A 12052-nucleotide genomic window follows, 5' to 3' on the forward strand; every position below is an offset into this window, starting at 1 on the left:
CTCGCTTGAACGATACTCCAAAAATATAACACCAAAGCTATTTATTTAGCCATAATTGCATACAATTGTTTGTACAGATGATTGATCAGTTGTTTGGAAATTGTTCTTAATTAGGAACTGGACTTGTGGAGGTCCACAATTTGTTTTCTGAGACAGAGTTGCTTGGATTTTCCCATGGTATCAAGGGCAAAAAGGCAGTGGCTCTAAAGGTAGGCCCTTAAATACAGCTACAGGTGCCAATTAACTCCCAATTATGACACTTAGTCAATCAGAAGCTTCTAAAAGTCATTACATCAATTTCTGGAACCTTCCAGACTGTTTAAAGAGACAGTGAACTTGGTGCATGTAAACTTTTGACCCACTGGAATTCTGATATAATGAATTAAAACTGAAATAAATCTGTCTCTAATTGAATGTTTTACAATTACCTCTGATGTGAACAAAGTAGATGCCCTAATTGGCTTGCCAAAAGAAATGTACGGTAACATGAAATGTGCAGAGTTCTGAAAAACTGAGTTTGAATATCTTTAGCCTAGGTGTATGTAAACTTTTGGCCTCAACTGTAGATGGAAACCGGATATGGAAATGCCCATACTGGAGCCAATCGCAGTGGTGCTAGTGAGCAACATCTCTCAACAAGACCAGGGAGTGAGCTTCAAAAAAAAGAAGCCTGGTTTTGGCTGCTTGGTTCCACTGAAGGCAAAACGTATTGTTACAGCATACAATCACATTCTAAATGATTCTGTGATTCCTCAGAAGTGTGGGGAAGGCCATTTCCTGTTTCAGCATGACAATGCCCCCGGGCACACAGCGAGGTCCATGTAAAAATGGTTTTGTCATGAATGGTGTGGACCTCACCCCCATCCAACACCTTTGGGATCAATTGGAACGCCAACTGCAAGACAGGCCTAACTGCCCAATCACTGCCTGACCTCACAAATGCTCTTCTGGCTAAATGGAAATAAATCCGGCAGCAATGCTCCAACATTTAGCATAAAGCCTTCCCAGAAGAGTGGAGGTTGTTATAGCAGCAAAGGGTGGATCAAATCCATATTAATGCTCATAATTTTGGATGGGATGTTGGATGTCAGAGGTCCACATACTTTTCGCCCTGTAGTTTCTCCATTTAACTTGAGGAATTGGTAACAAAGTTAATGTGAATCTTCCCAAGTCCTCCACACACATAGAAATGAACATAGAAGGATTTTCAGTAGTATTTCTGAATATTCCCCGATAACAATTACAGAAAATGCGGTTGCAGCAAGTTTGGCAGTTATTAAGCCAAAGAAGGCCCCAGGATGCCCTTAGGGTCAGGTACTGAGGCCTGTGTTAATCAATTAAAGGGGGTGTTGGCAATGTTATTCCTGTTTTTACTCTATGAACACACTATTCCAAAAATATGGAAATTAACAAATATAGTTCCTGTGCTCCAAAAAAAATAGAGCTTGTTTACCTCAGACTTCAGACTAACAGCACTCAATTCCATTCTATCAAAGTGTATGGAGAGGGTTTTAATCCATTATTTTATTAATTCAATTGTTCAGCACTTAGATCCTCATCAATTTGCTTATAAACCTCAAGGAAGTATGGAAGACGCAACTTTGTCCCTATACAATGTGGTTGCTAAACACTTACTCAAATGGGACTTCAGCCAATACTAACAGATTCTGGTAAAAGGAATCAAAGAAAACAAACTGAAACTTGCTCTGACAAGAGAATTCATGATTTTCAGTATTCTGATGCCTGCAGGCCTTCGCCCTTCTGTAATTACACCTCATCCTCTGACACCTCATTAATACAAGGCTGTATTAATATAACTAAATGTATATGTATGAAGTTGGCTTTTCACATTTAAGCCGCGTTTCCACCGCAGGAACTAGGGTCTAAATTTAGTTCTGGGGGCTTCGTTTTACCCCCCAAAAGGTTCCTGCTCGGGGGGGTAGTACTTTCCGAAAGTACAGGAACCTTTTGGGTGGAGCTTGCAGCGCTGAACATTTCTGATTGGTTGAGTACTCACGGGATTTTTTTGTGTCTATTTTCAGGCGCCATGTTTGAAAATATGCAGGCGCAAACCAATTTATTTTCATAATAACTTCAAATCAGACTTGTATGTTATGCGGCGCAGTAGCCTCTTTTATAGCCTGCCAACGTCTTGGAATTATAACGTGTGCTCTTCTGTTCTTTTCTTGCTTTAGTATTCGTTTTATAAAATGCTAAGCATTCGTGCTGGGACAGCATATTACGTACTAAAACATTCAAACGGATTAATTCGGTTGCTGAATATTTTATTCCGGATTTTCTTAGCCCGTTGTAATTGACTCAAAACGTTTGATACAGTTATGTGAGGTATGCGGTAGTTCTGCGTAATTCACATTGGTGATACAATAAAAGCAAACTGGAAATCACCTTCCGCACTTTTTGTCAGGGTAAAATAACAGGTTAATTCTAGTAATCGTACCTTTAGCTTTTTCAGACTGCCGTAATTTTACTCTGCCATTTTTCAATTCCACAAAAAGACCAGGAAGACTATGGACTAATTTATGGTGCATGGTTCGCATCTGGAGGGCACATTTCGCTGCTCGGCTAGCAGCAACTTCGAAGGAAAACAAACGGTGGCTGTACCACTACTAATTTAAATTATCACGCAAGTCCGAGTTTTCGTTCTATTCTTGTCATTTTGCGGTTAGCCTATATAGAATTGACGATGAGAAAATAATCAAACAGCAAATTGTTTACAACGTGTGCATGTTTTCTGCTGTTGTTGCCAGTTATATTGGAAATGTGGATGCATTCTGTCGCTTCGGATGTCAAGACATGAAAGCGAATGTTCGCATAAAAACATAATGAATGTGTTTGAGAGGATATATAAAACAGTTACAATCTGACTATTGGTCTGTTATATCCTATTTGTTGCATAACGGTCCAAGTTCAACTACCAACGACAGTTTTGCTTGACAACGGTAAAATATACCCAAACGGCTGCAGAAGAATATTTCAATTCCATGTGATTAAATCGATAAAAATCAATAAATACAAAAGTAACCATATATAGTCATTGTTGGTAACCCGTTGTATATAAGTGGAATAAACCCCTCCGGGCTGTCCCGGTTATTAGAAAATAATGTAGGCTACTTCGGTGGTAGTATGGGGTTACAGAAGAAATCATATGACAGATGGACCGACGACAACGCCGCTTTTTCATACGTCAGTGGGCTAATTTGCCTAATCTTCGCGGGACTTTAGACCCCGGTGGAAACGCAGACAACCATTGGCTGAAGGAACCTTTTAGTTCCTGGTAAAGTAGTTCCTGGGACTGAAAGTTCCGGGTAATTTTGGTGGAAACGCGGCTTTAGACAGTTTATTATGTGTATTTTTACAGGACTTACATTTTAATAGGTAACGGTGTCCAGTTCTCTGTAATAAATTACGAAGTAAATACACTAGCGGCTCAGGTGGTCGATACACGTCCTGCCCCTCGGGTGGTCGATAATGTGCTCTCACTCTAACGTTACTTTCACTAGAGAGGGGCTCAAGGTTCTTAGCTATGCCCCGAAGTTTTGAAGGGAAGGAATGCCTTCTAGTTCTAAAATATGTAACCTTAGTAGTGGCTACTACAATATTTTAATGTTCTTACTGGTTGCCTGATCAACTATTTGTGATGTGAGAGAATTATCTAACGTTACTCATTCTCAAATGTAACCCTATTAGACAAGTACACAGGCAGGAGTAGTGGAGGTGAGTGGAGCAGGAGAGCAGAGTGAAGCAGGAGAGAGGGCAGAAAGAGATGTGTGGAGAGGAGAGTGGAGGAGGACAGGAGAGAGGAGAGAAAACGAAGACTAAGCACAGGCTATCAGGCTGGGACCCTGAATGCGTAGACAAGACAAGGTTCCACCCATGGCACTCAGCCAGGCTGCAAACTTTGCCACTGGGGCTAATATACAGTGCCCTCTGTAAGTAGTGGGTCAAAGAGGCATTATGTATGAATAAACAGATGTCAATATATATGATCTAATGTTTGTTTTGAGGTCAAGTGTCATTTTATTTCATATTTTTAAATGACCTATTGATATTCACTCTGATGCCAGCGGCACGTGCGCACCACCCAGGTACAAAACCTTTCCCCCGCTAATGAAAAAATCCTAGAGGAAACACTGTTAGGTCCAGCCGTATACTAGGTTTTAACCTGGTCTTGTTAATGTCCATACTATGCAATTCATTATGGCCGGTAAGGCCATGTGATGTGGAGGAAGTAGTTCAGGGAAGTCAGTTGTACACGTGTGGACAGTGTGACTGGTCGGATATGTGGGAGAGATTAAAAGGTTGAAGTCTACATTGTGTCCTCAGTGAATTAACACACAGTTCCCCGGGCCCCAGTGGTCTCTGGGACAGTCCCAGCCCAGTGCACATCACCGTTCCACACCAGATATCCTGAGACCCACGTACCTCATTCAGCACCTCACATGTGCATTATGAATATGAATTATGACAGATGCCATGCGGGCTAATAAGCAAGGCTTGCTTAAGCTGTACAAACACTTACAGTGCAGACAACTGGTGTTACATAACGCCAACAGTACTTTATCAGAGGCAATGGCCTATAGCCAATCATGTCTTCAAGGTTATCGTAGAGGTGATCCGCACCTAGGAGGCAAAATATAGCACAAATTAAATTACTCACAACAGCCTATGAATTCACAGATGTGACCCATTATGTAGGTGTTCTGAGGTTCACAGATGTGACCCATTGCGTAGGTGTTATGAGGTTCACAGAAGAGACCCATTGCGTAGGTGTTATGAGGTTCACAGAAGAGACCCATTGTGTTGGTGTTCTGAGGTTCACAGATGTGACTCATTGTGTAGGTGTTATCAGGTTCACAGATGTGACTCACTGTGTAGGTGTCATCAGGTTCACAGATGTGACTCACTGTGTAGGTGTCATCAGGTTCACATTTTCACTCACCGTAAATCCAACCCACGGCGAGAGATTGAAAAATGGCAAAAGTAAGAAGTGTCATTCCGCTGCAGGCATAGTAATCAAACAGCTGAAATATGTACAGACCACCCTGAGAGAGAAAGAGAAAGTAGAGTGAGAAAATTATATCTGAATGAAATGCATCATCATACTCATCCAGACAGTCCCCATCAGATATTTCACCACTATGTCACATCATCTGTCTTAAACCTTGGAGAAACCTCTGATCTAACCTAAGAGAAACCTTGGAGAAACAGATTTAACCCGTGGGGCTGAATGTTACTCCAGAACATCACAATGTACATCTTCACTTCTAGTCCTGAGGAAGAAGGGTGCAACATTGCAGAAGCTGATATGGGTCCAAGGGGAGGGAAGCGCCTTTGGTGCACTCCAAAAAGTTATTTGATTGTCCACTCACCTGTGACCATCAACAGGCCGATCACACTGATTAACATCCACTCACCTCCGTGACCATCAACAGGCCAATTAAGAAGCAGACCACACAGATTAACAGGAGCAGGAATTTTCGCCGGTGTCCGATTTGAAAGAAGGCGGGGTACATGTCTGAGATGGATGTCACGAGAGCTTCTAAACCTACAAACTGAGACGGACACAAAAATGAATGAGGCTTCCGTGACAATATTTTCTGTGACACACAGCCTTAATCATGACACTTCCCATCATCTCGATCAGTATGAATTATGACTCCATCACACTGATCAATGAATCATAACTCATTTTGTTAAACCAATCATACTACAGCACCATCAGTTCTAAATATGGATACACATTGTACCACCTAATCATCATCTCGTGTGCAGGCATTTCACAATTCAGCTGCGATGCTTCTCACCAAAACAAATGATCATTCTTCTTATGAAAATCATAAATAATTCATACAAAGATCAGGTAACTAGCACTGCTTCCATTTAAATACAGAAATCAAGCAGAACTATGTGCGCAGGTTAAGTTGCGATAGCACGGCCTATAGCTGAAGCACCAATCAGCCAGTTCGCGAAAGTGCTGAAGAAAGAACACAGTTAGACGACCCTCTGACATTGTTAAAGTCTGTGGTTCGGGAGCATCACAGATTTAATGTTAACTCAGAACATCAAGGTGTTTCAAGCACAGGGATTGTGAGACTTACTCCAAACAGCCAGTCTTTAGTATGGAAATGAAAGAAATAAAGCTATAAACATAAAGCCCAGTTACTTGTGAGCAGTACCTGACTGTCGAGCCCCAACAGGATGACCATAACGAAGAAGCAGACGGCCCACAGCTGGGGGAGGGGCATCATGGCCACGGCCTGAGGGTACGCGATGAAGGCCAAGCCGGGCCCTGCAGGGCAGAAGCAGCAGCTAACACCATGTGCTAACCCCAGCGCAAGGTGGAGGAACCCCTTAGGAGGAACCTTTAGAGGGGGTTGGCACAGGCTTTCGGTTCAGGGTGACCAACCTGGTCAACTGGTCAGTTTTTCAATTCTGACTAAATTAGTCTATATTGTGGTTGAAATTGGCAAGTTAAACCAAGGCCCAGGGATCAGTGTCTGGAATACAGATATTTTGGCTTCAGCTCTGATTTGCTTCAGCAGTTCTTACCTGACTCAGCCACCCCAGAGATGTCCACTCCTTGTTGTTTGGCCATGAAGCCCAGCACGGAGAAGATGGCAAAGCCAGCCACAAAGCTGGTTGCACTGTTCAGCAAGCAGAGATACACACAGTCTCTGCAACACAGGAAACCCAACTCTGTCACAAACTAATTTCAGCACACTGTGGTTTCTCCTCCATAGCCAATCTACAGTCCTGCACTGAGGGTTGCCAGATTAGTGACAATGATCTGCCCAGAAGAGTACTGATTAGAGGGTAGCACGATTGGTGTCAATGTTCTTCCCAGCATAGTAATGCCCTGAGGGTTGCCAGATTGGTACCAACATTATGTCTAGCAAAGTACTGATCTGAGGGTTGTCAGATTAGCATCAATGTTCTGCCCAGCATAGTACTGCTCTGAAGGTTGCCAGATTAGTGTCAGTGTCGTACCCAAAAGAGTACTGATCTGGTTGGCAGAGTGGTATCAATGTTTTGAAAAGCAGATGAGGTTTAATTGATTAACTGATTGAACTCTTTCCAGGTGAGACTGACAGTAACAATACAAACACAAGAGATCCAGAGATGTAATTCACACTGGTAGTTTTTATCAATTCCACAACTCTGCGTGCCAAGTTTTGTAACAATGCAGACTGCCGCTGCTGTGGATGTGTTGGTTTTAATTGAGATGGTTAGATACACTCACTTGTAGCAGTCGTTGTTGTACTTGTTGTAACTGCCCAGAGCTACCAGACACCCAATGCAAATGGCATAGGAGTAAAATATCTGTGTCCCAGCGTCCATCCACACCTGCAATTGAAACTCAATGGAATTAATTCCTCTTAAAACAAGACTAGGTCAAAACCTAGTATATGGCTGGACCGGCCGACCAATGGTGTAACTGCATAACTCGGCTGACCAATTGTGTAACTTCATCACTCAGTCAGTCAGATATTCGCGTTTATAGGGCTGCCAAGCTGACCGCCCTGTTGCGGTCCAGCCAAAAACCACACACTCACACACACAAACAGCTTTGAGATTAAAGGTACAGAACAGGTTCACAGTTATTAATAGTCAATGTGCAAGGTTATAACATAACATAAAAATGCCATACTACAGCTACAACAGGGAGACAGAGAATGTAGTGTCATTAAGAAGCAAAGGGGCTGGAGGATGTATTTTTATATTTTGCATAGGTCAGGCTTGTAAACCCATGAAAAAAAAGTTGACCCTTAGCTGAGCCAAGTTTCAGTGTAAACAGGTGCATTTTCTTTCAGGAGCAAAGGAGTGACAATGTCTGGTTATGAAGGGAGATCAAGGAGAGGCTTGCCATGCATTAGGCCGGTTATGAGATATAGAGCCGCAGTCCAAATGAGCTGGAGGGGCCTTGTGATGCATGCAGGGAGGCCACCCAGGTTTAAAGGGGAAGGTAATGTTACCTGAAGGTCTGTGAGCCAGGTTGGGTCTGGGTTAAATGGGGAAGGTAAATTTACCTGAGGGTCAGTGAGCTGAGTTGAGTCTGGGTTAAATGGGGAAGCTAAAGTTACCTGAGGGTCAGTAAGCCAGGCTGGGTGTGGGTTAATTGGGGAAAGTAACGTTACCTGGGGGTCAGTGAGCCGGGTTGGGTCTGGGTACAGGTAAAAGATGATGCCGTCTATGGCTCCAGGCAAGGTAAGCCCCCGGATCAGCAGCACCACCAACATCAAGTAGGGGAAAGTAGCAGTGAAGTACACCACCTGGGGATAAAATGCTTAAGTTCAGCACAAATCCACACAGCCTCCATTAGCCCACATTATTAGTCACTGTGAGACCTTAAGCCAGGGGGACTTCACCTTTCCTGTGGACTTCACTCCTTTCCACACGCAGAAGAAGCAGATGATCCAGGACAGCAGGAGGCACAGGGCAAGCTCCCATCGTACACTTCCCAACTCCTCCACATTTCCTGTGATATTCAGCACTTGTCTCCTGGAAAATGAAAAGGCACATCCGTTTATCTTGGAGAACTAAGTACTGTGCAATTCATCTCTAGGGAACCAGTCGGTGAAATTAATCTTTGTGGAACCCTATTCTGTGGAAACCAAATCTGTGGAACTCATCTCCATGGAAACTGACACTGTGAAATTGCAGTTGTGGAACTAGTCTCTTTGGAAGCAGACTCTGTGAAAACAGTCTTCATGGAACCCATCACTGTGGAACCTGTCTCCATGGAACTAACCTAATGATCGGATTTGCACTCTGTGCTAGCCTAGTGATTGGATTTAACAGGGCTTGAGGCAGGCTTTCCTGATAACAGGGACCTGTAAGCACCTGAAAGGCAGGGCACTATGCCCTGAGCCTAGGACCAAAATACGTCATGCACAAACCACATCTTGGTTACGTCCGGCAAAGTGCTGCCTCAAGCTTGCATGACAACTGTCCCTCCAAATGTTTTTTAATTACAATAAAAAATGACAAAGGTAGACATTGATTTATTTGTAAATCAGCCGCACAGAGCAATCCCTCAAACCCACAAATCCATGACCCCAAAAATATATCATTCCAGGTTTCTGTTTATGAAGTCATTTTCAATAACTTACTCCCAGAATTCCTTCAATGGTGAAGTTGTGTTAGCTGAAAGTGTCCAGTTGACAGAGAGGTTCTTCTGGTTAAATTCAACACAGGATTCTATAGGGTTTGGAAGACAACAAAAGAATAAATACATGTGTAATTGTAGGGTCATAATATGGCTGCACCTGTCACAAAATAAGAATACACAATAAGGCAGCCCATTTAGCCCATCTAGAACATAAGAATACATAATGAGGAGCACAGGCTATTCAGCCCATCTAGGACATGAGAATACATAATGAGGAGAACAGAATGTTCAACCCATCTGCATTCACAATATACCAACAAACCGAGATCTATAGCCAAAGGTATTGACTATAAACCAAAGGAAGTTACCACACTGACTGCCGTGTGCAGTTCTGGAGACCGTACTACAAGAAAGATACACAGGCTATGGAAAAGGTTCAAAGAAGGACTTGAGTTTAGATCAATGAGAATCTAAATACATTCTCAAGAATTCCATTTTTATTCAGTATGCTTATAAATAAGGAGGTCTTATTTTGAATGATAAATGTGGCATGAGTAATTGTGGGATGTGTTTGACATGTGGATGGGGTATTTGACTCAAATGAACCTCAATAAATGGATTAGTGAACTAGATAGCCAATAGTTATTTTCTAAAATCTTCCAGACCTACTGCCAGAGGTGGGAGGGGGCGGGCAAGGAGTGGGCGGTGCAAAGGAGGGGGAGGGTGACAGGTAGGGGGAAAGCCAATTGCAGCACACTGCTTCCATGAGCATGCAGTATACAATATATAGTATATTACACCTCTAAAGACCCATATTATCATTTGTTTACCAAGAGTCCTTTTGGAGTCTCCAAACGGCCTTTTTGGAAACCTACCATAGACATAGCTTAGAAAAACTATGCAGAATACTAATTTTTGGCGGCATTATCGTCCTCAAATTTGAACCACAATTTGTCCTGCGTTGTGGCTCCATTATGTATCCCCAAAAATGTAGTTACAGGTTTGTATGGAGCAAAAAACAGAAACATCTCTAGTGCTCTGCGACCATGCACACCCCGGAAATGAGTATAAATTATTTATTTTTTTGGTAACACCCCCTCAGTGTCCTTGAATGATCTCGTACCTGTGTTCCAGGTGTTTCCGCAGCTGGCCCAAGGAAGCTCCGTGCTGAATGATGAGAACAGGTAGAAGAATGCCCAGGCCAGAATGATGATGTAATAGATGCTGGAGTAGAGAACCACCACTTGACTCCCAAAGCCCAGTCCTGAGAGAGTAAGAAAAACAGGCAATAACCACCATGCAACTCCTCTGCACAGAACAGCAGTGCACATTTGACATTGCAATAATAAAACTATTACTAATATTAATAATCATCATTTCTATTTATCCCTTTCCCATGCTCAATGGGCTGTATAAAATTTTAAAAACACATTCAATACAATGATACAATTATAATTCATGAAGAATTATCAATGACTTCATACACATCCATATTGGCATTACGAGTGATGCTGTAGCTAACTCTCTGGCTAAAATCCTGCTGACTCTTTAACTGTCACTAACAGTGTAGTTGTTAGTGGTCGAATAACCGGCTTAGTTGCACGTATCGCTTACGAGTCAAAGCTACGCTTCCCTCCTCAGCACTACCGGGAGCGATAGGCCAAAGTTATTCAGCCACACCGATTTCCCTACAGGCTACACAAATGCCTTCTCCGTTGTTCAGACAAAGGACACGTATGCACACGCACGCCCACGCCCACATACACACGCACACACACTTATACAAACTCTCCTTTCTCGTCCTTCTTAGCTTCCCTGGTTACACTAGTTCATGTATGTTCTGTATTTTTGTTTGTTTAATAAATTTTTATTAAACTCATGTTTGTTTTTATGTTGCACAGCCTTTCCAAGAAATCCTTCCAGGTTATCTATTAAACCTTGATTTCATTATATTTGACTAACAATATCGGTCATTTTATAATTAATTTAATTTCAAAATTTATGGTTAGATTTGCAATAATAGGAATTAGATAAAAGTAATTTTATGAAACCGATTACTTATTGCAATTATTGCTACACCTAAATAATTAGTGACGTGTGAGGATTGTTAAAATGGACATATTTAAATATCCCTGTCATTTTAAAATGAGTAAGACCGATATTCGCCACAGCTGCCTTTTGGTGACATCATCCTATGCACAAGGTGAACTTTCATTCCTATGCTGAGGACACTCAGTTCTATTTGTCTGTGATGGGCAAATTATCAAAGCACCATCTCTATTTTAACAAGCTGCCTCACTGATATAAATGATTGGATGAACATTAACTTACTAAAATGAGAAAATCAATAGTAAACATGTTGTTCCCCACCAATGACGCAATGTCAGCACCTCCAAGTTAATTTGGGTGGGGGGGGACAATTACTTGATGCCTAGCATTGGTGGTATGAATGCAGTTAAAGGCCTGGCAAACTGAAATCAGTGAAGTATTTGCTGATGTGTGATGATTCTTGGCAAAAAAAAAAAAAAAAAGGTAGAAAGGCTGAGGTCGGGTAGCTTTCCCCCTCGGCCAAACGGCAGGTGTTAAGTGGGTGGGGGTTTACTGGCGTGCGAAAGAGAACGAGGTAGCGATGTCTCCTCTGGACTGCCGCATCGTAGCCCAGCTATTTCATGATGGCTAAATAAAGATACTAAAAAAAATTTAAATGACTTATTGGTACCTCCTGTATGTGTACCCAACACTCCTGCCAGGCGTGACCCAGACTGAGCTAACTTGTTGTGTGACGGACAGTTCCAGGATAAAATTGGTTGACACGTAACACTACAGTGTGATGAAGTGACGGAGATCGATGCAAAGCCCCCCCCCCCCCCCACCCCCGATTTTGGGGGTGAATTAGAGTAGGATGGAAATTTCACTAGTTGG

General features: G+C 42.4%; 1 protein-coding gene across 6 annotated transcripts in view; it reads right to left on the reverse strand.

Annotated features, from left to right (window-relative positions):
• Window positions 1–12052, reverse strand: part of LOC135234752 (sodium- and chloride-dependent GABA transporter 2-like) — a 44035-nt gene that overhangs the window by 5104 nt on the left and 26879 nt on the right. For all 6 annotated transcript variants that reach the window (XM_064299645.1, XM_064299648.1, XM_064299649.1 and 3 more), the window contains 10 exons: window positions 10254–10394; window positions 9132–9219; window positions 8388–8520; window positions 8157–8291; window positions 7262–7365; window positions 6571–6695; window positions 6198–6310; window positions 5436–5573; window positions 4961–5063; window positions 4541–4641 (listed from right to left, as the gene is read on the reverse strand). In XM_064299645.1, coding sequence (XP_064155715.1) covers window positions 4541–4641; window positions 4961–5063; window positions 5436–5573; window positions 6198–6310; window positions 6571–6695; window positions 7262–7365; window positions 8157–8291; window positions 8388–8520; window positions 9132–9219; window positions 10254–10394 — 1181 coding nt within the window. The remainder of the gene's footprint in view (window positions 1–4540; window positions 4642–4960; window positions 5064–5435; window positions 5574–6197; window positions 6311–6570; window positions 6696–7261; window positions 7366–8156; window positions 8292–8387; window positions 8521–9131; window positions 9220–10253; window positions 10395–12052) is intronic.

The sequence above is a fragment of the Anguilla rostrata genome, chromosome 11, assembly GCF_018555375.3.
Source record: "Anguilla rostrata isolate EN2019 chromosome 11, ASM1855537v3, whole genome shotgun sequence".
NCBI classification, from domain to species: domain Eukaryota; kingdom Metazoa; phylum Chordata; class Actinopteri; order Anguilliformes; family Anguillidae; genus Anguilla; species Anguilla rostrata.